The following is a 24,264-nucleotide window of genomic DNA, read 5'->3' on the forward strand; positions in this document are numbered from 1 at the left end:
CCTCCAGCACCCTAGCGAGGGTGAAGAGCTGATCTACAGCTCCACAGCCAGGACCAAAACCACATTGATCCTCCTCGATCTGAGGTTCGACCATCGCCCTGACCCTCCTCTCCAGTACCCTGGCATAGACATCTCCAGGGAGGCTGAGGAGTGTGATCCCACGATAGTTGGAACACATCCTCTGGTCCCCTTTCTTACAGACAGGGACCACCACCCCGGTTTGCCACTCCAAAGGCCCCCGATGTCCACGCAGTGTTGCAGAGACGTGTCAACCAAGACTGCCCCACACAAGTTTTTTTTGTTTGTTTGTTTGTTTGTTGTTTCTGACAATGACAAAAGTCTAAATCAAACTTTATAAAAAATATCAAAATGCTTTCTGGCTTGTTAACCTTCCATTTCTCTACCAACAGGGGCAAGACGGGCTGCCAATACCAGGCTGCTGGCACAAGGTGAGCACTCCGCTCTGATTAGATTATTAGATTATTAGATTACGAGAGGTGCTAACACTTTCTGTAGACACTCATGACTGGATTGTCATTAAATCAACTGCTTAACTCTTGATTTGATACAGGGGCATTTTGTGAGTATATTACAGTGTGTGAGCATGTAACTGTGTGAACATTCTTAGGTTTGGATTTTGATTTGCCATCACTAATCTATTTCCACTATTTTTTTTTTTTTTTTTGCAGTGATGACTAACCAGCAGCATGGAGACTGTACATATTGATATGGTATATATTGCCACTGAATATTACACCAGAAACCCACTCCCCTTTTCCTTTTTTTTTCCCAACAAAAACATTTAATGTAATATATTGAGGGGTTTTTTTTGGGGGGGGGGTGCATTTTGAGTCAACAGTATTAAAAAGAAACTCTAGAGATTCTTGAGAAAGCAGCTTTTAAAGAGAAGAAAGAGATGATGCGTGCTGGAGCGCCCAGAAAGACGTTCTACCTGCCTTACTAACAAAGTCGCAGTGATTGTGACCCTTTATGGAAAAGATGGTGTCCCCACACTCACCCCCTGCCTGACGCATGGATGGATTGATCTCTTTGACTGTGGGAGACGGTGGGTCACTACTCTCTCCTCCTCTCTCTGTTTTGTGAAAGGAGGAGATGGCGAGGCAGAAGCTTAAACGCAAGCGTCTTATTCAGCCATGAAGGAGTCCAGGGTCTGGTGGAGAAGGACACATAGACTACGAGCCGCAGAACAAGCCACGTGACGCCACAGTGTCATACCGAACACTTAAAAAAATACCCTCCAATGTGGAGACTCCAGGAGGGGGCGACAAACATCACTGCACTTCCACCCTCACCTGGGAAGAAAACACACCTGTGGCTGATGATGCTGCGCTTGGTATTTCTGGGAGTTACTGACGTCTCTGGCACATACGGAATGATTTACAGGACGGTGATGTCTTCTAAGGCTTTTTAAGGAAGGCTGATTGATCATAAAAGTGTTGTTAGGAATCCTGACAGTTTCCTTTTGAACCCCCAAACGAGAGTAGGTTCGATTTTATTCGCCACAAGATCTTTTATTGTCTTTCCATCGTAACAAATTACTCAGAAAAGTCTCATTTTTATGGCTTGGTGACCTGTGTGTTGTTCTGTTCTATTCTTATAATTTTGTCCAGTTACATTTTGCATTCCTGTGCGTAGTCGTATTTGTGATATCTAGTTTTGAAGGAACCACTGACAGTAGTTCAGAAGGAGCCCGTGTTTCAGCCACAGCCTCAACTTTTCACTTGTTGTGTTTTACCTGCCTCAAAAAAAAAAGATTGGCAATTTAAGTTATTTTCCCGTGATTGATTGTCTGATCATGATCTTTTAATCACAGATGAAGACGTGTTTAATTACTTTTGTCTCTGGACTACAGTGAAAATTGTTGCTGCTGATTTCAATGTGTCTTTGCTTGATATTTTTGAATCAATTTTAGTCACTGAAGGACTAACAGACACAGGTGTGAATTTTTAATCCAATTGAATGTGGGTTTTTTTGGGGGGGGGTTGTTTTCTCATTTATTTTCAGTAACACACACGTGGTTTAACATCACTTATTTTGCTTTTTGTGTGTGTCCTCTTTTATCACCACAAACGGTTATAGTCAGTTGGCCTTTACTGGTGTTTTGGTCTTTGTAATACATCAGATGAAATCAGTTTTTTAGACCATAAATACTTTTATGTATCTGTTGAAAGCTTTATTATAATGCGAGGAATCACACATACATGCACAGATACACAACTATTTCAAGATATGCATGGTAAAGAGGAAAATACCTGGTTTTGTATATGTACCATAGAGTATTTTTTAAATATTTTGTATAGAGGACATGGCTAACATGGAGTCATTATGTGTTTCTGTTAACTTGAACAGAAACACATTTCCATTAACAGAAAATGGTGTTACATTCTCTTGGCGAACATCTGTATATTCTGAATTCATTTCACTTTTTGATAAAATATGAATTTCCTTAATTATATTTTTGTAAGGCAACATACTTATTCAACTTAAGCAGACAGAGGAGCAATCATTTACAACATTCAAATTGGTTCATTCTACCTTTGCTTCCCACTTGATGAATTCAAATGTTTAAGGTCCCCCTCCTGTCAGATATGAGTTTTTCTTTTTGTCCCTACCATTGAATGTTTGAGCTTCACTGGAAGATGTTCCTGGTTCAAAATTGAATATACACAAGTATTATGTGGAATATTAAAGCATCCAGTTCACAAAGAAGGGGACTTTTGTCTAGCAGTGAGAGATGTGATATGAAAAATGTTTGTATATTCGTGTTATTTAGGTTTTTTGTCTTTTTGTTTTTGTTTTCTTTACTGATGTGGAGGAGTAGAGGGCATTTTAAATATGGTATTATGGAAATTATAATTGGGTTTCTGCAAGAACAATGTCAGACTTTTTTGTCTCCACATGCATGAAATGCATTTTTTTTTTTAATCCAGTAAGAAATGTGTCATTAGAGCTCAAGAAACTGAAGAGAATCCGTGGAGGAGATCTTAAAGAATAATTTGCTTTTCTTCAATAATTATATCAGACCAGCTCTGCCCCATTAAACCGAGGAACAAGAATGGTGAATATGGGATTTAAAAGAAAAGAAAGAAGAATAACAATGGAATTTACAAATCCTTATAAGGTCATAAAATGGTTTTACAAATGCTTGGTTTGTTTTTGTCATCTCCATATCTTGCTTAATTTGTCATTACAGTTTGTTAATTGTAGGGATACTAAAACCAGAGAAAAAATTCAGTCCATTCATACTGCTGGCTTCTTTATCGTAAAAACCAACTGGACGATGTTGGTAAAATGTCTAATTTTACGTTACAGTAATGTTGGTTACGTATTTCTCCAGTGTTTGATCTGAAATGACAGTAAAGTCTGTGCGTAACGTAACCTCTAACCTGCTTTATTCTCACAACAGGCTCATTCACGCTGTCATGAAGTGCCATAGTTGTATTTTTGACATCACACATTTTCATAATAGTGGTCCGAGTCTCACTATCTTTTAGATGTTTTTTTTTTTTTATTAACCTTCAGAAAACTTGTACAGTATCAGCATTTATATTCTAGTTTTTGTCAATCTTTGTAAATCACATATCAATAAGCTATGAAACGGAATGATTACGATACAAACATTATTTGAAAATCATGATATAAAAATGCATGTTGGGTGAGAAATGATCAAACAGAAAGTTGTAATTGTCGGCATTTCACCTGCGAGCTGATGGTTATCTGTCGATTAACATTATTTGATGTGTTTATTTCTTTTGCAGATTCTATCAGTTTCAGGTTGAAGGCTTAGAGGAGTCAGTAAATGGCACAATGTCTGCATTGTTGTGGTTTTTGTAACAAATCAGTATTAGCCTGACATTGTGCAACTGTTTTGGTTGTGTGTTTGGTTTGTAAAAGAATTAAGCTATTTTTGTAATTGTCTAAATATGTTTAACGGGAAATTGGGTCAGACTGAAATAAACTCTCTGGTTTCATGTGTTTTGGTCCACTGAATCGCTTTTATAGGGAATTATTCATTTAACGATCGTTAAATCGATCCTGTCCCCTAGTCCATAGCATCAGTGACAATCTAACGTGATTATCCAAAGAAAGCAAAACGTCTGAAGCTGGAAAATAAATTCACAGAGAAACTGAAGTGACAAACCATGAAATGAACGGTAATCTCAAGAACAATAGCAGGAAGCCTGGTCCTGTAAGTGGAAGGTACGATGTGATTTGAAAATGACAACCAGAGGCCAACATTTGTCATAAAAGAGAAAGATTACCCTGTGCCCTTTTGATAAAGATTTAGAATGAACCAATCAACAAATACAGCACAGACAGAAGCTACCAGATCTGGTGGATTCTGCTGACCGCACCGATCATGACCTTTCACCTCTGGGTACCTGTTGACCTCTAAACTTCTTCCATGAATGTCCAGATCATTCGCCTTGGCTTCGTCTCTCACCCATGTGGTGTTGTCACTAGTAGATATTAAACATAGCTGTGGATCATCAGACTCAAGTATGGGAATGAAGTCAAAGCCGGCCAATACAAACGTGTGCTCTTGATTTTGTAATTAAAGTAATAGAGCAACATGTTTAAAAAACCCTTTTGTGTGTGTCTTCTTTTGTTGCAGTGGAATGAGCTCAATGTTTCTACTCATAACAGGTTGCACAATTGGTTGCAGCTGATCAGTTCGGTGGGGAACATTGCAACATGTACAACGTGGACATCTGCTTGACATGTTGAACTCTGGCTTTCAAATAAAGTTAATCATGACAGTCAATCTTGTGTGTCTTTTGCCATGTGACTCCAAATTAACGTAAAGATATTACCAACTCTTTTTATGTTATTACAGCTACTCTATTATTTTCATGCAAATTTCATTAACTTTTTCGAAAAGGTTTCAAGGTCACGTGAGGAGTCAGTCACCTTTAATGTGTCTAAACAAGCTTGGAAAAATACGATACTCCTCATCTTATTACGTATTGTTTCTTATTTACATTTTACTGACTCTTTAAGTTTATATGAATATTTTAATGCAAATTTCTTTTTTTTTCCCCCTCAATAGCTTCCAGGTCATGTGATGTAGGACTTCCTAATCAACACAGAAAAATAACATATTATAACAGACAAGGCAAAAAAAGACATACCCTTTTAGGCCATTTTTACAGATATCTACTTTTTTGTAAACATTTAGCAAAATTAATCAGTGCAAAATTAATCAGTGCTTTACAGCAGATGTTACTGGGACGCTGCAGAACATATGAGACCCATGAAGTCACATGAAAGACATCCTGACCACCCCTGTCGCAAACCTACGACGTATAAACCTGTCGTCCAATGTAAGCGAACGGTCGTTTGCCTGTGTTGGCAGAAGAGTATAAAGTCTACATTTCCCAGAATCCTTTGGTGCCTGCTGACCCTTCATACTTTTTGATTCCGGGTTTAAACTTCCTTTTCCTCCGTGCCCAGATGCGATGAGGACCTAGGTTAACCTGAACCTCTGAAATATCCGAATCCATCCTCGTGAAAGGCACCACCGAACCTCGCCAAAATGACCGAGCAGATGACAGTAAGGGGGACCCTGAAGGGGCACAGTGGTTGGGTCACCCAAATTGCCACTACACCCACTTATCCCGACATGATTCTGTCGGCGTCCCGAGGTGAGGCTTCCCCCGCCGGCTCTGCCAACATGGCTAAGATAGCATGAAGGGCTAACCGGTTTGCTATCGTAACATGAGATTAAAGACAGCACTGGAGCATGTGACACATAGGACTCGAATCGAATGTCAAAAGAACACGTTTCTTGTTGTAATGCTAGTGTTTGATTCTGGCAGCTAGTAATCTTCAATTGAAATACGCCGGTTAGCCGAGCTAGCTAGCATAACCTGGCGTCATCTTCAAAGTAGCTTTAGCCACACATTGCGTCTATGATATGAGAAGAATTGGGTTTCTGTCACACCTGTGACCGTCAAGTCGTCAAGATCAGTTTTCTAATATTAATAGATTGAGCCTGCTGAGTCGTAACAATGTTTGAAAATGTCAGCATTGAATGGAAATGTCTGACACGCCTGCTATTTCCTGAAGTAAAAGTAGCCCTGGAGTAATTAAACATGCAAATGTTTTCCTTCCAGACAAGTCAATCATCATGTGGAAGCTAACTCGTGATGAAACCAACTATGGCATCCCCCAGCGCTCTTTGAAGGGCCACTCTCACTTTGTAAGTGATGTTGTCATCTCCTCCGATGGACAGTTCGCCCTGTCTGGTGCCTGGGACGGTACCCTGCGCCTGTGGGACCTTAGCACGTAAGTGTACAACACAAGACAGAAGCGTAACAGAGCACCTCACTTTTCTAAAACATGGATTCAAACTGTGAGTCAATGTGGTTACATGTTTAGAAAATTACGGACACAGTATAAGAATATTTATTTAAACAGTTGTAAAAGTCAGCTGTCTTGTTGTAAATATTCAGTCACAGTTCTTGTTTCCGTTCTTGTCAGGCTGTTCATCTGTACTTCACCAGATTTTCAGCACAGCTAAAATCACAGATTTCACGGATTAAGGAGGATGCTAACGCACAACACTAAAACCCGATAAATGTTCTTGTCAAGTTGTTCCTTGAACACAGTAAAGGGACATCAGTGTGTGTGTTTGCAGAGACATTAGATGAGCTACCGCCTCCAACTTAAATTTGCATCCTTTGTGTGATGTTCTCAGTGGTGTCACCACCCGTCAGTTTGTTGGACACACCAAGGATGTTCTGAGCGTGGCCTTCTCCGCTGATAACCGCCAGATTGTGTCTGGCTCCCGGGACAAGACCATCAAGCTCTGGAACACTCTGGGAGTCTGCAAGTACACCATTCAGGTGAGTTGATGGCTCATGTTTGATGTCTCTACCTGGAACTGGATCAATGGGACTTAAAGAATTGTTGCGTTCTATTTCTGGGTCCAGTAGAATAAATATTAGCTCCCTTTTAGATTTTTATTTGGTGTCAGTTAAAACCTAATGAAGCCTAACATAACTTAATCAATGGTGCAGATTTCCTGTGAGTTTTTGAGATACGAAGCATTCCTTATAGTTAGTTTTCCTTTAGAAGGCCTTACACTGATCTGGAAACTCCCCTGTTAGGTAGAATAAAAAAGAGAATGCAATATTATATTTTGTATTGCAGGGTGGAGATGTTTGGCAGGAGTGTTTAGGCATTTTTTGTGGATGCCATTAAGGTCCCTGGTCTAAACTGTAGCATTCAGCTTCTTGATTCGGTGTTCAGATGTGCATCAGACAGAGACTGAAGAGACATGCTAGTTGAGATGCAGGTTTCCTTGGTCAGAGCTAGCTTGTGTGCCCTGGCTAGCCTTTCATTTAACGCAGTCTTCTCCCCGTAGTCTCTTTAAATGTGTTCAGTCAAAGTAGCTCTCAATGTTCCAGTGTAGTCCTGCTCCAGTTGCTGAACTTGGCCCTCTGAAGCCCTCACCCCCTCAACCTCACTGACAGCATATCAGTCCTGTAGCAGCATGAATTCAGTAGCGAGATCAAAGGCCTCCCGCTGATCAACATGTGAAACCAGTCAAAAAGATTCTTTGAACCTGTGGAGGTTCAGGTTTGAGCCTAACTAGCATCTTCGTGTCACTTCACTGTCCTGATGGCAGACGCAATGACTGCGTCCGGCTATGACAGTACTTATGGTGCCTCATCATCAATGTAGCCAGAGAAGATTGCAAGGACGACTCATGCATCTCTCCCATTTTCAGGATGAGGGCCATTCTGAGTGGGTGTCTTGTGTGCGCTTCTCCCCCAACAGCAGCAACCCCATCATTGTGTCCTGCGGCTGGGACAAGATGGTCAAGGTACGTCTCTGTTTAGAACACCCCTGAACTTGTCTCGTTAATGCTAAAGGAGTCCTCCTTCCTGGAGAATCTTCTTGGAGAATGGCATGCATTACCTGAGCTGCTTGTTGATGGGAAATGTTTTTATGAATGAGACACAGACTGTATGGTCTGATCTGTTTTCCCAAATGATCTGTATATTATGTGATGTTCCTGCTCGTAGGTGTGGAATCTGGCTAACTGCAAACTGAAGACGAACCATATTGGCCACACCGGCTACCTGAACACAGTGACCGTCTCTCCCGATGGCTCCCTGTGTGCATCTGGTGGAAAGGTACACCTTTTTAGAAGACCGCCTCAGAGTTGTGAGCTGAAGCACCAGTATATATTCCAACTTGCAGGTTACAGCAGTGATGACAACTGGATAACCATCTGTTTAACAGTGATGATAACAGAGGCTGTTTCTGAGTGTGGCCTGCAATCCGTAGGCCATGTGTTGGTGCTTCAGCATTTGTTGTTCATGTGATCATAAAAGCGATATTCATAAAATTTGGAAATGGCCAATGGGGGGGGGGGGGACAAGTGAAGGAAGTTTGCTCTGCACATACTTGCACATTAGACTGTGATTCCGTTGAGACCTTCTTATGATTAGTAGTAGTATTGATTTACTTAGATACATGTTCAGTTTTCTTGTGAAAGTGAACATACCAGAGAACTTGTCATGACATTGTTCCTAAAAGATGTGGACATCATGGGAATTTATACATTGAACATTTGAATATGTTATTGAGACTGTTTTCTTCCTTCAGGATGGTCAGGCCATGTTGTGGGACCTGAATGAGGGCAAGCACCTCTACACCCTGGACAGCGGAGACACCATCAATGCCCTCTGCTTCAGCCCCAACCGTTACTGGCTGTGTGCTGCCACCGGTCCCAGTATCAAGATCTGGGTAAAGGATATTCTTGAATACCTTTTTCTTGAAGTTGTATTTGCTGCAGTTAGGCTATCGTGTGCAGGGCAGTGATGAAACTTTGAATGCCAACTGTATATTGTTTGATGATAAAGAGGCTGTTTCTGAGCTCTAAGCTGTCTTTGTTGTTACGTTGATCCTTCCCCACATCTCTAGTCACTGACTGCTCTGCCTCTGCTCTCTTTCAGGACCTGGAGGGCAAGATTATTGTGGATGAGCTGAGACAGGAAGTGATCACCACAAACAGCAAGGCTGAACCCCCACAGTGTACTTCCCTGGCTTGGTCTGCTGACGGACAGGTACAGAAACCCACCGCCACCCCACCCTAGTCTCAAATGCTCATGTCGCCCTCAGTGATTATACCCATTCACTTTTAACTCTGATGTCTTCTGACGACAGTCCTGCAAATATGAGGGGCGTCACAAATCTCTTCATATGAGCATTCACAGCCGTGAACAGAGTTCGTTATCAGTGTTGATGTTGGTCTCTTCATCTCTTCACAGACCCTGTTTGCTGGCTACACTGACAACCTGATCCGAGTGTGGCAGGTTACTATTGGAACCCGATAAGAACTTTTCATCAAAGAAACTTTGAATAAAACAGTTTGAAAAGAATATGTATCGCATATTTAATTCATTTTCAACAAGTGGTCAGTGTAATGAACCGCAGGTGAAGATCAAGGAGAAGCGCACAGATGTTAGTTTTTAAGTTTTCTGGCACTGTGTTTTGACTCTAGCATGGGACTTAGTCATTTTAAAGTTTTTTTTTAATACCTTAAATAGCCTGACATGTTTCAAATGGCTTGACTCATCTAAGAAGGCCTGGTGTACATCTTTCTGGTCTGCTTCCTCAGGTTGTTGAAGTTGTGGCTCAAACAAAGCAGCACAATTGGCATCCTCGCCAGTGAAGGCATTTAAAAAGACAATTGTCTTAAACTGTTTCTTGTGTATTTAAACTAAAGTTCTATTGGTATGTTTTTAAAAAAAAAGCTTACTCGACTCAAAACCTACTGTAGATCAGATATTGCAAAATGCAGTAGACTTACATTCAGCTGAAATGTAATGTGTCAGTTGAGGGTTTAACATGAAAAACATTCAAGTCATGCAATTTGAAAACTGCAGGTTTCAATGCCTGCATTTAATTAGTTTAATAAAGCCAGAAAAAAATGGATTCCTTTGACACTTATTCATTACATTTATATTTTGGGGTGTCTATGCCTCAGTTTAGACAAAACATGACTTCAAAAATTTGTTTTCACATGTGGCATACTCTTATTCATTTTATATGTTAAAATATATGTGGTCATGATTAGAAAAATCATGGAAATGTGTTGGCTAAAATATGTACAATCTCTTGTGTTTGGTAAAGAAAGACAAAGGCTTGGGTGTCTGACAAAAATATTGATGCATCACCATTTGAATCAATTCCAGCCGAAATAGCGCTGCCATTAATGACAGTGGTGTGTCTTAAAATTATACAGTTCCTAAATGAAGTAAAATAATTGGAGGAGCTCATATAAAACGAAAAAAAGAAAAAACTATATTTTTTATTCTCATTTACTCACGACTATGTCGCCTGTGTTTCTTGCGTGGTTTGTCCTCTTCGACTTGCCGTAGACCATTTTACGGTATCATAGCAACCATGTAACCATCTCGCCAACCGGAGACTACATTTTCTTAAAACTCCTGTTTATATTACATACCTACTCGCAACACCTAGCCTGCTGGCATTTCCAACGCTTAAACCAAAACGGAGTGATGGACCAAACGTCGGGAAATATTTATGTGGAGAGAACGCTGGCTATCATTAAACCGGACGCAATCGAAAAAAGTGAGGAGATCGAAGACATTATCCTTAAATCAGGCTTCGCTATCCTGCAGGTTGGTTGAAACAAAAGTTTACATGCACTGATCTGTGACGTAGTTTGACCGTCTGTACATCAAATGCTATGCTATTTCCACCAAAAGGGGGTGCTGGCAGTTAAAGGGTGATAATGCATTACTATTACATAGATAGATAGATCGACAGATAGTGGTGATGACAGATTTTATTCACTACAAACATTGGTTGTGATGATGGGGTCAACAAGAGCTCATCATCCCTTAAAGCATCATTTTAAAAATCAGTATTAGGCTTGAATATCCGATGGACAAACTAGCTCCATAAATGAGAAATAATGAGATGCAGTGAAACTGCACAAGGCCCTTTTCTTTAGGATGCCCATTATGGGGGTCAGGGGGTGAAATAAGGCCTTGAATAAGGTTTGATTTGGCCTACAAGTATGTGGATTTTTTAAATAAATAATAAAGGACAAATAATAGAAATACATAATCAAATTAAATGACATGTAACACTGTTTGACTTTTGTGAGGTTAAAAAAATCATCTGTATTTTTTTCTGCAATCTTATTCAAATATGAAGTTCCTGTGCACAGCCCTCCTCCACCACCCTGCCGATTAGCCTAATCACTGAAGCCTGTGTATGGTCGTGGTGACTGGCTGGGTTGCAGACTGAGTTTAGTTAGACAGCTGGACATTGCGTTGTTTGAAATGAACATGAGCACGCTAGATGTGAGACGAGTCGTTCCTTCCGTGCGCTGGTAAGCGTTTGTGGGGGGTTTTAATCGAGATGAATTAAAGGGGAACTGACTCAGCAATCTTGTGTGCAATGACTTTATGAATTTCTTTTTTTCATTATTCGATGATTATACGGTTGCATGTTGGCAGGAGTGAACTGAAACAAACGAGGAGGTAGAATACGTATTTGGAGCTCACCATGAAGTTTGAGTTTTTGGTCCACCAAGGGAAAAGGTTTGGGCAGATGGTGTATACACCTTTCCACTAGGCTAATTTCATGCAAATATTTATGTCTATCCATTCACTGAATGCTGACTAATGCTGACAGACACTATCTCACTGAAGGCTTTAGAAATTCACCCGTTATCCAGGTAGTTGGAGAAAGATTAGTGGATTAGCTGTAATCCAGGAGAGAGTGGATTCAGCTTTGTTCACACATTTGACTAAAGTGGCCAATAAATTCTCCCCAGAAACAAAAACTGCTGCTAAGTCCAGAGCAGTGCAGTGACTTCTACGCGGACAAGTATGGAACAAGCTTTTTTCCTAGTACCACCGCCTTCATGAGCTCTGGACCCATTGTTGCCCTAACTCTGGCCCGGGACAACGCAGTAGCCCACTGGAAGTCCATCATAGGACCTTCTAACCCTACAAAGGCCAGAGAAACCAATCCAGAATGGTCAGTCTGCTCATGTTGAAATTGGCAATTCACACTCAAATAATATGACAGTGGTGGTTAATTTGTTGGATTTACTGCCTTGTGAGGCTCCTGAAAGTGGACTCTGCCTTGTGATGCATCCCATGAAGCCTCACGAGACATTAAATTTTAAGATTGCCGGTACAGACAGTGAACTTTCAAACATAATATATCCCCAAATATTGAACTGGTATTTGCAAATACATGTGTATATAATTCACTTTCATGAATTGAGATTATTTATGACACCCCCCCAGCCTAAGAGCAAAATATGGCACCTCTGATCTGAAGAATGCCCTCCATGGCAGCGACTCATTTACTGCAGCTGAGAGAGAGATCAAATTCATTTTCCCCAACAGTAAGAAACGCACGCACACACACACACACACTACTGTGGGATGTAAACAGAAATAGAAGGTATTCCACTTATGATTCTGTGTTCCAATCTATTGTCTCTGCAGCTGTATTCAGGTCCTTTCCTCAAAGAACAGTCACAAAAGAATACCTGAGCAGATACATTAACCCAACTTTGCTACACGGGCTGACTGAGCTCTGCAAGAACAAGCCACTCAACCCCTGTGTGAGTATTCAGTCGTAAGGATTAGGGTTGCTCAGTTTTTCACATAAAAATACTAGCCTACTAACATTTTATTTGGATACCCTGCACTATTGTTTCTCTATAGCTCTGGCTTGCTGATTGGTTAATTAAAAACAACCCAAACAAGCCAAAAATACTTGATGGAGCCACCGTGGAAGAAGTAGAGAGACATCCAGAGAAAAAGAAAGAAGAATTACATCATTCTAAGCACCACTGATCTTCCCTTTGATGTTGGGTCAAATAATAAGCATGAAAATATTTTATAAATCTGCTATACAGAGTTCTGATAGTTGCTCAAAGTCTTAAAAAAGAGAATAAAATAAAACCTGATCCATTTCAAATAAAGACACATTGTTGGGTGTTTAATTTGGTCTTGTAAGAGAATTTGACAATTTGTCGTTTGGACCTCATCAGCATGGATGTGGTTCCTAATTCATCAGGTCACGGCACGGTAAATTGAAGATCTGCCGGTTAGTGGAAAGGCTTCTATGGTTGGACATTAGAAGCTCATACACTTTAGGCCGCTCACTATCTTGGATTTGAAAAATTAAAAACTTAAATGACATTGCAGTAAAAAGTTACATACATGGTCACGTTGATCATCGTTTTACTAATTAAAGTAAGAACTAGCTCTTTTGCTTGCTGACCAGTAAATCAAAAATAATCCAAACTAGCCAAAAATACATGATGGAGCCACTGTGGAAAAGCAGAGGGACTCAAGAAAGAGCAGAGTCCAGATTGAAGTCTGGAGTCAGAAGGCACTTTCAGACCAAACAGTTATACAAGAGGTAAGCAGTTGTAAAATCTACCTACTGGGGAGCTCTGAGAGAACATATTTCCCTCGAGGGCCTTTTCTCTGTATTTGCAGTACCTGTAGGAACAATCAAGCTACATAAACTGGCTGACAGTGTGTGTGGGACATGTTTGTCATGAAAGGCTAGAGGAGGATAGACCCGTATGCAGCGAATGATGAGGCAAGCATAAATTGGAAAACTACCAAAATAAAAATGAAACCGACCAATCAACAACAAAAAGGTAGGAAACCACGAGGGGAAGTGATGGAACCAATTGGATGGTAAACAATTGGAAGAGGGCTGTGACTGAAGAACTGATTAAAAACCAGACCCAGGTAACTTAAAAAAGGCAGGGGGATGGACAAGAGGGCCCAGTCCCGATCTTTACCCTCACAGGCTGATTTAACTGACTGGATCTGAGATTGTTATGCGTGCGTTTCCCCAAACCCCCACACAGTTGGTAGTGTATGGACACAATTATACAGAATATGTCAAGAGTTTCGGTTGAGAATGTTGTTTTTTGCAGTATTCTAATGGATTTTGACAATTTGGTCCTCATGTCCTTATCAAAACATGAGAATGCGAAGCAGAGATCGCAATCCTGACTGACATCTCCATTGTGACTTTTTCCTTAGTTGGAAGCAAAACACCAAGATTTATAAAAGTAAAGTAGCAACTCGTCAATGGATCGAAGATTTGGATTTTGTTAAGAATTAATTATTTCACAAACATAAAATGTTATTATCAAAGAACTCTGGCTGGTAACTCACAGTGTTTTGTGTGTAAAGCATATTTCAGTTGGTCAAATGAGGATTACCGTATTTCACTAAAGCTGCTTCACAGCAGATTCATGGTAGCGAAAAGACTGATTAAGGATGTATAACAATGTGTGAGGTTTTTTTTATTGTTTCCTAGGAAATCTCAGAAAATATGGGAAGGGATTTAAAATTGTAAGGAGTGAGACATGGTTGGGTGTTTATTTTGGTCGTTAGCATAGGTCATTTAAATCACAGTGGTCATTCAGTATCTTCATCATCTGGTTGTGGCGCCTGATTCACTGTCTGATCTGCTCGTTACACTGTACAAGTACATTGTAATTACACATGAGAAGTGGGTATATAATTACACTGTCAACTTCTTACTACCTTGGATATTGAATATAAAATAACTTTAAAACAAATTTCAATACAGCATAACACATTATGACATTATTAGTTTAATCAACACACCACCGAATCCCAAATACACAAAGTAAGTCCTCAGAGTTCAGTAATCTCCGTTTTTTGCTTTTAAACTAATGTATGTATGAATATTCATGTCAGCTCTTGGTATGTGTGTCCATTAATAATGTTAAACCTTTAGGCCATTTCCCACACTCATTACACAGCCATTTACCCTGCAACTGTTGCGTGGGTCCTTGTGTTTCGAAATAAGTTCCAAAAAAAAATACTACAGAGTTTGAAAAGACTATTCAGTGAATAAAAAGTAACCTTCTTAGATGTATTTCGCAGGTCTACATAATTGAACACTGTGGCGTTTTTCGCGAGAAGAAAATGTACGCTCAGTTCCTTCCTGTGTGTGAAGGGTGTGAACATCTTTGGTGGAAAACAAATATCGCGTGTGTAATTGGTCAATCCCATGATTGACAGCGCTCATCATCCAATCGGATAACGTCTCCGCAGAAATGTCTCTTTTTTCCCAGCCGGTGAAAGAAAACCAACCACGAGTTGTCGTCGTGTGGGAGAATCCATCTTAAAGAGCGCTCTCCGGCCGTGTGACCAGCAAGCAGGTCTGCGTACTTCTTTAGCATTGTTTTTTGTTCATATTAGTCAAGTAAGTACTCTTATTGTCGCAGTCGTGTTATTGTTTATTCGGGTCAATGTATATTGGATGTTGGAAAACAATTTAAAACATGGCTACAGTGCGGCTAACACGGCCTGTGCATTACGTAACGAATTAAGAGTTGTACAGTCCAGGCTCGTTTTTTTTTATCAGTCTCGTACAGATGGTTCCACTATTATCTAATCTTCAACTGCAGCACAAATGTGTTGTGGACCGTTGATGGCTACTGTGTTACGCTAGTTGATGGTTATTTTAACCGTTTATGTGTTTTTCCGAAAGAATTAGCGGTTGCTGTGAATGTATGGAGCGCGAGCCTGCCGGTCAAAATGGTGGTTAATGCATGTATTGCACGGTCTTAATGGCTATGTATGTACTGGTTATATAATCCCTGAGAATCTGTAGCTGAGCGGTTTTTTTTAAAAAAACTCATTCTGGTATAGGATTACTAGTGCAAAATGTCTGAGGCTGAGCAGCAGTATATGGAAACATCAGAAAATGGCCACGAAGTCGATGATTTTAATGGAGCCGGCCACGCCGAGGAGAACGACGGCACCGCTGTGAACGACTGCGGAGAAGGCGCGGGGCCCGACACCGACGAGAGCTCGCAGAACGGTGGCACGGAGGGCGGCCAGATCGACGCCAGCAAAGGCGAGGAGGATGCGGGGTGAGTTTTACACTACATCCTTTGATTCTTTAGCTAAACCGGGAACAGTTGTGGTTTGCCATGTTTCTTTGTTCAGCCGGCCTTTGTTGGCGCCATGTGCAGAGAAGAGGGGGGGATGGGCGCATGGGTTGAGATCCAATCTGATGCGTGGTGGCTTGTTAAAATCTATCCTCAGGGGTGCCCACTTCTGTCGAATCGTAGTTTGATAGTAAATTGCATAAATACTATAAAACGCAAGCGCTATATCCTATTGCACTACGTCACTGGTCAACAGATGTTCTGGAACAGTGTGTACATTCACACCCCCTTCTGCCCCCCCCCGGCCATATGTAAAGTTGAAATAGCCCTACTGTCTCTCATGCCAAACATGTCTCCTTCTCTTTTGCCATCATAGGAAAATGTTTGTGGGTGGTCTCAGCTGGGACACGAGCAAAAAGGATCTTAAAGATTACTTCTCCAAGTTCGGTGAGGTGACAGACTGCACCATAAAGATGGACCAGCAGACAGGCCGGTCAAGAGGCTTTGGCTTCATTCTCTTCAAAGATGCAGCCAGTGTAGACAAAGTGAGTGGAGGAGCAGTTGCTGGGAAAGTTGTGGAACTCATGTTTTTCGTGTACTGACTGTGTTAAATCTGTTCTTGCATGTTTAAGGTTCTGGAACAAAAGGAGCACAGGCTAGATGGACGACAGATTGACCCCAAGAAGGCCATGGCAATGAAGAAAGACCCTGTCAAGAAAATCTTTGTGGGGGGTCTTAACCCAGACACTTCAAAGGAGGTCATTCAGGAATACTTTGGAGCCTTTGGAGAGGTATTACCATTGACCTTTGCATTTAGTTATTGATGAATGCTAATTATTTTCTGTTTCAGTTGTTTATTTTTGCCTCCTTTTTATAGATTGAGACTATCGAGCTGCCTCAAGATCCAAAGACAGAGAAGAGGAGGGGTTTCGTATTTATTACATATAAAGAAGAGGCTCCCGTCAAGAAGGTTATGGAAAAGAAATACCACACCGTTGGTGGAAGCAAGGTACATTTTTAGTCTTACATGGAAAATCAGCTAGAATTTTTTTTTATGTGAAACTGCATTGAGATGTGTTGTGTTGTGTTCCAGTGTGAAATTAAAATAGCCCAACCCAAAGAGGTCTACCAGCAGCAGCAGTATGGCGCCCGTGGGTACAGCGGACGAGGCAGGGGCCGTGGAGGTGAGTGCAGATGAGAATCTTCTTAATTTTCTAATATACATAGTAGTCATGAGCAAGTGCCTGGGTTGGGTCTGTGGGGGCGTGTTGACGGAGGCCTCCTCTGTTGTATTATAGGCCAGGGCCAGAACTGGAATCAAGGCTACAACAACTACTGGAACCAAGGATACAACCAGAACTATGGCTATGGACAGCAAGGCTATGGATATGGCGGCTATGGCAACTATGACTACTCTGCTGGTTATTACGGCTATGGGGGTGGCTACGATTACAGTAAGCGATAAGTGCCCCCAGGGAACGAAAAAGAATGAGAAAAAACTTTATATTCATGGTCCTCCTTGTTGTACAGAAGAACTCAGTCCCTTTTTCTCTTGTCCTCCAGACCAGGGCAATACAAGCTATGGGAAAACTCCAAGACGTGGAGGCCACCAGAGTAGCTACAAGCCATACTGATCACACGTAGTGCAGGTATGCATTTTTGCATCATCCGTGGTAGTATGAGAACATAGCTGTAACCATTGGTGCCTTTTTGACCCCCAAATATCTCCATCTACTCTAAGTCCATCCCAAGCATTGTGGTGGGGTTAGGGTAGGTCGTGTTGGGGGTCTGCTCATTAAAGATGGATCCATTCCACTTGTCAACCATCTTAAGATGCATCTCTACAAACACTACTTGATCAATAAGGGTTGAGTTGGTGGTGGTTGAGAACAGGACTTAGGACCCTCTTCACCAGGGTGCTAGGTGGAACAGCTAGCGGTGGTCCCCCCCCCCCCCCCCCCTTCCAAAAAAGTCTGTGTCCATTCACTGACCTGTCAAACTCATTCATGCACCTGTCTGTCTCTATGTAACTGCATGCCATATTTGGTTTATTCTCAGTAACGTTAAGCACCATGTTTTTCTCTTAAGGTCTAAAGTAAATAAGAAAATGAGATCCATGGTCTGACCACAACGAACATGGGCTCTGGCTTTTCCTTTGGAGTTGGCAGAAATTTGGACTCATGCTCCATTTGTACAGATCAAGTGAGGAACTGGGGAAGCAAATGTCACTTTTCCACTTTTTATTTTATATTGTTTTGTGTCCATTTACATTTCCAGTGATGGAAGTGTTATTTTTACTGTACTTTTTGGTACCTTTTTGAATCTAATGTATTGTATGGTTGTATTTTTACATGTCTACTGGATTTACAGACGATCAGGAGCAAGAGCTTTTAAAGCTCACAAATAAAACAACTCTGCTTTTTTTTTCTTTTGGTGTTTCTAGATCTTTAGTTCTATTCTTCCGTGCTGAGTGTTGGATGCAAGTTGCATGGCTTCAGATGTGGGGTGAGGCAAAATAAGGGATTTAGACTAATCAGGGTTCATTGTAAGCGTGTCAAATTAATGTTTGCAGATGGCCTAGTAGATGAAGACAACCAGCATCTTTTTTTGTTTTGTTTTTTTTGGCTTTTAAGGAGATTCTTCCCCCCCATCTTGTCTGCAATTTTTAAGTGGCTTTACTAGTGTTATACAACTGAACGCAAGCCTGTTAATGTAAGAGGGTACTCCCTCTCTCACTGGAAACTCATTCCTCTAGTGTCTTGGGCAAATTGGTAGAAATAAACTTTTGGTTTATATTACAAATGGATCTTTTTGTTATTATTTGTAAAGTTAATGTTAAATGTTTTGTACTGTTAAATGGCTTGCTTGATATGTCTTGAAGTAATGTTAACATCTCCACGGATGCCTCTTTGGGAAGCTGTGGGAGAGGGCTTCGCCACCTGCTGGATAACTGGCTGAGTGTTAATATTCACTCCACTAGATGTGAAACTGCAATACTTGAGCCCTTTTGTGAATGTGTCCAGGTGTAAAAGATAGTGGTCTGGTAAGTGCTAATCTCAATCATACTGAGAACATATTGCTGACATGTGTTTGGATAGCCTTTTGGTTTTGTTTTTTTAATAAGAAGAAAAGAGAGAAGTCAAGATGGAAAACAATGATTTAAAACATTCAAAAGTTCACATCAGTGTTATATATCGTATATGGGTCATCGCCCACAGTGTAATTGTTCTGGAGCTGGCTTCGCTTTAAATGGATGTTCATTGAAGAGATGAGCATCTTTTCTTCCCAAACAATGTAAATTGGCACTGAACCCCTGGGGGAAAAAACAGAAACAGATCAACCATAAGTTATCTTTAATGCTTTATCTCCAGAAGAGTAGAACACGTCACGCATTTGATACCGAATTTAAAAGTAAACTGGTTCTAAATCAGACTTGACTGACGTACTGAAAACGTGCCACAATGGTCAGTGGTGGAGCTAAACAGCAACATGTTCTGTCAAGTGAAATGATGAACTTGTTTGTTTGGAACCTCAAGCATAGATAGTATTTTCCTACCTCTGAACTCTATGAATGTGACCATCTGACAATGATGCAATTAAAAAAGTTTTCTACAGGTTTAACAAACCTTAGATGTCTTCCTTTTCCAGTTGAAGGTTATTTGCTTCAGTGTCTAGGAAATGAGAGATTAAAATTATTCACTTTCCCGCAGTGCATTCATTCAGTGTGGTGGTTACGGTTTTATAAAGCAGACATTTGCTTTGCTAACCTGTGAGGATGCGGTCAATACACTTCACCACCAGGTCAGCATCCTCCATACTGAAGCACATAGGTGGTTTGAACTTCAGGACACTTTCCCAGGGGCCGTCAGTAGTGACAAATATCTGATCCTCCTCTTTCAACCTGATGCAGAGAGGTTACTGGAGTAAGTCAAATGATAATGCACAAACTGAAAAGTCACCCGTAGCATTTTAGTTGTCCCACCTCTTCACCACATGTGCTGCAGTTTTTGTAGCGGGAGTCCTCAGTTGTCTGTCTTGAACCAGCTCGAGACCAATAAACAGTCCCTTGCCTCTGCCGAAACAGTTGATGCAAGAGAAAAGAGGTTGAAAGCACTATTTGACCCATTTACCCTTGCATGCTCTATTTTAGCCCTAAACATTTCCTTCCTGTCATTCTGTTACCAGGAGGCATTACTGAATTATTGAAATAGGACCTGTGTTTAAAGGTCATGTGTCACAACAAAGATTTCAAGAATTGCAGGGCTGCAGAGACTATGAATCTTATTCTGCAGATGTCAAGGAACAGACCCATTTAATAATCAAAATGTGTAATGGTTTTGCTTGTTAAAATTTCATGTACTTTGTGTCAACCAACACAACTGATCCTCTTAGACAACGTTCCAGTAATCTAGGAAGACGGGTCAGTGTGCACTGAAAACACGCCTTCACACAGCTGCAGTCACACAGATCCCTTGTCAGTCTGCAGAACTTACTATTTGATCGCGTTCCTATTTATTAAGGATGTTCCCATCTTTAAACAATGAGCCGTACTAAAAGAATACGTTTTAAAGTTGCTACCCACTGTATCCTCACCTCACATCACCAATGATTTGATGTTTTGTTTTTAGATTAGTGAGCTCATCCCTCAGATGTCCTCCGACTCTCAGGGAGTTTCCTCTCAGGTCCTCTTTTTCGATCACATCAAGGACAGCGAGGCCAATTGCACAGGACACTGGATTCCCTCCAAACTGCATGAATTCACAGTTAAATCAAATGATTGATGTACGTGTACTCCAAGCTGAAGGTTAATTTAAAGTAAGGGAAAGCACACCCCAACTACAGTAATCAGAATTCAGGTTAACAAGTGGATTCGTCCCTCGGAAAATCTCATCCTGTAAATCCTGTGATTTGATACCCATGATGTATTTCTAACCAATCAAAAATCGAAACCATATTGATCCATGTAAATTCACGTTTTCCCATTGGAATTTAAGTTGAAAATATATATAATTTTAGTTAGTTCGTTGTAATTCCAAGTCCATATCTCTTCAAGTTAAAAGATATCAAGAATTGTGTTGATGCATTTTTAAAAACAATACACTTCAGTCATTTATTTTCCCAAGTGGTTTCCATGTCATGAAATCTCGTGACTCCAAATCACTGGATATTAATACTGGACATGAAGTATAGGGCATGCCTCTCTGTGAAGGCCTTGATTGCTTATGTTATTTTAAATGACTATTTTCGTTCAAAAGGTTTTCTTGTACAGTTAACAGCAGTAAATGCCCAAAGGACTTCATTTCCCCCAAAACTTCAACCAACTTTCTGCCTTCTATATCTTGACATAAAGCCATCAAAATTTTAATTGCTACCACTTGTAACTAGTGGTAATGTTCACTGTGGGCACACTGTTTGCTCTTAAATGACAGATTTCTTAAGAGGATTCTAAGAAGCGAAAAGTCTTCCTAGTCAAAATTGTTGGAAGGTGGTCTAAGCTGTTGTACATCAGAGATATGTGAAACGTGATTATAATGAGTGAAAATTATATTGTACGCGTTGCTATATTTGAGATATCTCACATTTAATACATTGTAAAAAGAGTTTCAAATATTCTAAATGTCTTCGGCATCTACGATGATGCATGCCAATCAATTATAATGATGATCCTCCAGAGGATTATTTTAAACCGTGCCCTCGGAGAAGTGCAATGCATACACACGACATTGCTCATCTTTACATGCTGCATAAAATCAGCTCAAACCACACGCAACTTTTCTTTTCTTAGACTTTTCTTCAGCATATAATGGGATCAGCTCCCACGAGCTCACTGCCGTTAGGGATAAATCGTAACGCCATTGGATGGCAAGTCTTTTCTGACTGACTGACCACAATATGAACTGTTACAATCAGGCAGACAATGAAGGGTCAAATCCCTCCGAAGCAACTGGGCTGGCGAATCATTCATGCCGACCAATAATGGACTGCTGAACAATGCATGACGCAAAACGAACTGAAGCTCTTGTGTGTGTGGGAGGATGCTGCATTTTAGTTAGATGGTGGGAATGTGTTTGTAATAACGTGGAAGTGTTCTGTTGTTTATGTTTGTGGAGTTAAGATTGATGTTACACTGTCTGATATTTTTCTACCCAATGGTTTATTTGTCAGACGGAACAAAATGGAAATTTTTGATATCTGAATACATTTCCACTTGTTGCAATCCTTTTTCAACGATGGGGAAATGAAATTGAAGCTGCATGACCAGTTATTGCTACTAGCGTAAGAAGGAATTACCGGTTCTATCGGACGATTGATTGTAATTCCCACATAATCTTTAATTGATATTATTGAAGTCATAATTACAGTATTAAAGTACTCCACTCCATTGGATGTGAACGCTCCAGCTATCTCCGCTGTCGTTGCCACACATGCTACGGGATGTCCGTTGCCCATCGGTTTGCCCATGGTCACTATGTCTGGACAGAAATCTGCCCCTTGCAGCTGAAAAGCCCAGTAGTGACTTCCAACACGGCCAAAGCCTGTCTGCACCTCGTCTGCCACAAACACTCCGCCAGCTGAGCGCACGTATCTGCACAAGGGAAACGTCATATTGTACATGTGGCTGAGTGAGAATGGAAGCTGGATGAGTCGTTACTCACTCAGCCACTTTAGCCGAGTATCCTTGGGGAAGCATGATTTGTCCCCCAACGCTTGGCAATGATTCCGAAAAGAAGGCAGAGATCTGAGGGGAGGAAAAAGAGGCTGATATAGATCATAAAGGTCATTTTAATGCGGTGCTTCCTCGTGATGAAGTGTACCTTACGACCTTTGCTGTGCACCTCCTCAATCAGGTCTTTTACCGTATCAGCGTATGCTTGGCCCGGGTTGGGGTGATTCTCTTGGTACATCCCTCTGTAGGTGTCTGGTAAGGGTGCCTAGAGGGGTGTAAAACAATGGTTCAGACAGACAGGAGTCCACTTTTGGTGAGCAATTGTAAAGTTACAGTCGTATGATTTTACACACCACATGAACCCATTCTTTCTGTCCTGACAGTTTCCGGAACTTGTAGGGACTAATGTCGATCAGGGACAGGAGATGCCCATGGTATGCACTTGTGTAGGAGAAGAGTTTGCATTTTAATTGATAAACATGTCTCAGCTGGTGAATGTGTGATATATGAACAGATTCCTCACTGGTCAAGCACAATGACATCCTGGTGTTGGGTGTACTGCTGGGCCAAACGTAGCGCGAGATCATTGGCCTCTGAACTGTTCGTAGAGAAGATTAAAAAAATAAAAATAAAAAAGAACCTCAGGAACACACTTCTGTGATGCTGAAGTATCACGAGACATAGTACTCACCCGGAATTGACAAAGTAGAAGACAGAGAGTTTCTTTGGCAGGGTGGCAGCCAGGCGATCCGCATACAGGACTATGTTGTCATGCAGGAATCGAGAGTTAGTGTTCAGGATGTCCATTTGTTCTGCTGCGGCCCTCGTAACACTGGGGTGACAATGGCCTACTGCAACAGAGAACATAGTAGTAGTTCACTTACATGCCACAGGGAGGCGGGAGACTAAAAATGATGACCATGCACTATCAGCACGTCCATTTTTATTACCATGGTGGACGTTACTAATGCAATCCAGATAGCGCCTGCCACTTTCATCGTATAGATATTGTCCTCTTGCTCTCACTATTTTCACTGGATCATCTGAATAAAAGAGTCGACATGATTGCCTGTAGAGAAATTGAACGAAGAGGTGTTAGTGCCACGCATTCGATTCAATTCGTCGGCTGAAAAAGGATTGACGAAACAACTTATTTTCATGTTTCCTCCATAGCTACCCGATCAGTCTTTTCCTCATTGCAAGAGTCTCTTCTTTCCGGAGTTTTTCGGATGCCATCTTCTTGAATTACGAATTAAATCGATTTATTGGCGCAAAGTGCCACCCTAAAGTAGTTATCGAAACTAGACTTGTTTTTAAAAGATGTCCTGATATTTACTACGCATGCGTTAGTTTCACGTCACGCTGCAATAAAATCTTTCTGCGGACACTTAAGGACTTTCTTCTTAGCGCAGGTAATTAGACTAGACTATATGTTTAAAGGGCAAATCCAGTTTCAAGAATGGTAAAGACAACACCAGTTGTGGCTACACTGTTGCTTTATGCAGAAGCTCCTAAATACGGGACTGTTCACGGGGCAGAGAAATTAAAATTAAGTCTAAGATACGCATCTTGGTACTACGCTTCAGTAAGAGAAGTACATAACATCTCA

At 40.9% G+C, this 24,264-nt stretch overlaps 5 protein-coding genes across 5 annotated transcripts in view; 4 read left to right on the forward strand and 1 right to left on the reverse strand.

Moving 5' to 3' along the window:
• LOC147250995 (uncharacterized) overlaps window positions 1–2,241 on the forward strand; it is a 119,868-nt gene extending 117,627 nt beyond the window's left edge. Inside the window, exons 31-32 of the mRNA XM_086221479.1 lie at window positions 411–449; window positions 1,108–2,241. Of these exons, the coding sequence (XP_086077605.1) occupies window positions 411–449; window positions 1,108–1,158 (90 nt within the window). The 3' untranslated portion in view covers window positions 1,159–2,241. The remainder of the gene's footprint in view (window positions 1–410; window positions 450–1,107) is intronic.
• Window positions 2,242–5,446: 3,205 nt separating this feature from the next.
• Window positions 5,447–9,416, forward strand: rack1 (receptor for activated C kinase 1). Its single transcript, XM_086221480.1, has 8 exons — window positions 5,447–5,666; window positions 6,138–6,309; window positions 6,722–6,869; window positions 7,757–7,852; window positions 8,055–8,165; window positions 8,641–8,781; window positions 8,991–9,101; window positions 9,306–9,416. The coding sequence occupies exons 1-8, from the start codon at window positions 5,558–5,560 to the stop codon at window positions 9,369–9,371; spliced, it is 954 nt and encodes a 317-aa protein (XP_086077606.1). The 5' UTR covers window positions 5,447–5,557; the 3' UTR covers window positions 9,372–9,416.
• Window positions 9,417–10,423: 1,007 nt separating this feature from the next.
• Window positions 10,424–13,034, forward strand: nme5 (NME/NM23 family member 5). Its single transcript, XM_086222611.1, has 5 exons — window positions 10,424–10,682; window positions 11,849–12,054; window positions 12,330–12,430; window positions 12,534–12,652; window positions 12,756–13,034. Exons 1-5 carry the CDS (start codon window positions 10,560–10,562, stop codon window positions 12,885–12,887), a joined length of 681 nt encoding a protein of 226 aa, XP_086078737.1. The 5' UTR covers window positions 10,424–10,559; the 3' UTR covers window positions 12,888–13,034.
• Window positions 13,035–15,115: 2,081 nt separating this feature from the next.
• Window positions 15,116–18,416, forward strand: hnrnpaba (heterogeneous nuclear ribonucleoprotein A/Ba). The gene is made up of 9 exons (XM_086221483.1): window positions 15,116–15,253; window positions 15,747–15,970; window positions 16,365–16,533; window positions 16,621–16,779; window positions 16,866–16,997; window positions 17,082–17,172; window positions 17,287–17,442; window positions 17,552–17,637; window positions 18,077–18,416. The coding sequence occupies exons 2-8, from the start codon at window positions 15,762–15,764 to the stop codon at window positions 17,620–17,622; spliced, it is 987 nt and encodes a 328-aa protein (XP_086077609.1). The 5' UTR covers window positions 15,116–15,253; window positions 15,747–15,761; the 3' UTR covers window positions 17,623–17,637; window positions 18,077–18,416.
• phykpl (5-phosphohydroxy-L-lysine phospho-lyase) lies at window positions 18,272–24,224 on the reverse strand. Its single transcript, XM_086221481.1, has 13 exons — window positions 23,833–24,224; window positions 23,606–23,724; window positions 23,347–23,506; window positions 23,179–23,253; window positions 23,009–23,096; window positions 22,804–22,920; window positions 22,645–22,727; window positions 22,349–22,574; window positions 20,582–20,736; window positions 19,971–20,060; window positions 19,756–19,889; window positions 19,615–19,659; window positions 18,272–19,301 (listed from the first exon to the last, which is right to left on the reverse strand). The coding sequence occupies exons 1-12, from the start codon at window positions 23,889–23,891 to the stop codon at window positions 19,616–19,618; spliced, it is 1,350 nt and encodes a 449-aa protein (XP_086077607.1). The 5' UTR covers window positions 23,892–24,224; the 3' UTR covers window positions 18,272–19,301; window position 19,615.
• Window positions 24,225–24,264: the final 40 nt, after the last annotated feature.

Source organism: Aulostomus chinensis, chromosome 13 (genome assembly GCF_037954235.1).
Source record: "Aulostomus chinensis isolate RoL2024-O1b breed Wild chromosome 13, RoL_Achi_v1.0, whole genome shotgun sequence".
NCBI classification, from domain to species: domain Eukaryota; kingdom Metazoa; phylum Chordata; class Actinopteri; order Syngnathiformes; family Aulostomidae; genus Aulostomus; species Aulostomus chinensis.

Excerpts from the sequence above, each read along its gene's own strand:
- rack1 (XM_086221480.1), top strand. The coding sequence starts at position 5,558 with ATGACCGAGCAGATGACAGTAAGGGGGACCCTGAAGGGGCACAGTGGT. Across the intron at positions 6,310-6,721 it reads CGCCTGTGGGACCTTAGCAC|TGGTGTCACCACCCGTCAGT; the intron begins GTAAGTGTACAA and ends TGATGTTCTCAG. Across the intron at positions 7,853-8,054 it reads GCTGGGACAAGATGGTCAAG|GTGTGGAATCTGGCTAACTG; the intron begins GTACGTCTCTGT and ends TCCTGCTCGTAG.
- nme5 (XM_086222611.1), top strand. The coding sequence starts at position 10,560 with ATGGACCAAACGTCGGGAAATATTTATGTGGAGAGAACGCTGGCTATC. Across the intron at positions 12,055-12,329 it reads AGAGAAACCAATCCAGAATG|CCTAAGAGCAAAATATGGCA; the intron begins GTCAGTCTGCTC and ends ACACCCCCCCAG. Across the intron at positions 12,431-12,533 it reads CAAATTCATTTTCCCCAACA|CTGTATTCAGGTCCTTTCCT; the intron begins GTAAGAAACGCA and ends TTGTCTCTGCAG.
- hnrnpaba (XM_086221483.1), top strand. The coding sequence starts at position 15,762 with ATGTCTGAGGCTGAGCAGCAGTATATGGAAACATCAGAAAATGGCCAC. Across the intron at positions 16,534-16,620 it reads ATGCAGCCAGTGTAGACAAA|GTTCTGGAACAAAAGGAGCA; the intron begins GTGAGTGGAGGA and ends TGCATGTTTAAG. Across the intron at positions 17,173-17,286 it reads ACGAGGCAGGGGCCGTGGAG|GCCAGGGCCAGAACTGGAAT; the intron begins GTGAGTGCAGAT and ends GTTGTATTATAG.
- phykpl (XM_086221481.1), bottom strand. The coding sequence starts at position 23,891 with ATGGCATCCGAAAAACTCCGGAAAGAAGAGACTCTTGCAATGAGGAAA. Across the intron at positions 23,507-23,605 it reads CATTAGTAACGTCCACCATG|TAGGCCATTGTCACCCCAGT; the intron begins GTAATAAAAATG and ends TCTCTGTTGCAG. Across the intron at positions 22,728-22,803 it reads TGCACAGCAAAGGTCGTAAG|ATCTCTGCCTTCTTTTCGGA; the intron begins GTACACTTCATC and ends TCCTCCCCTCAG.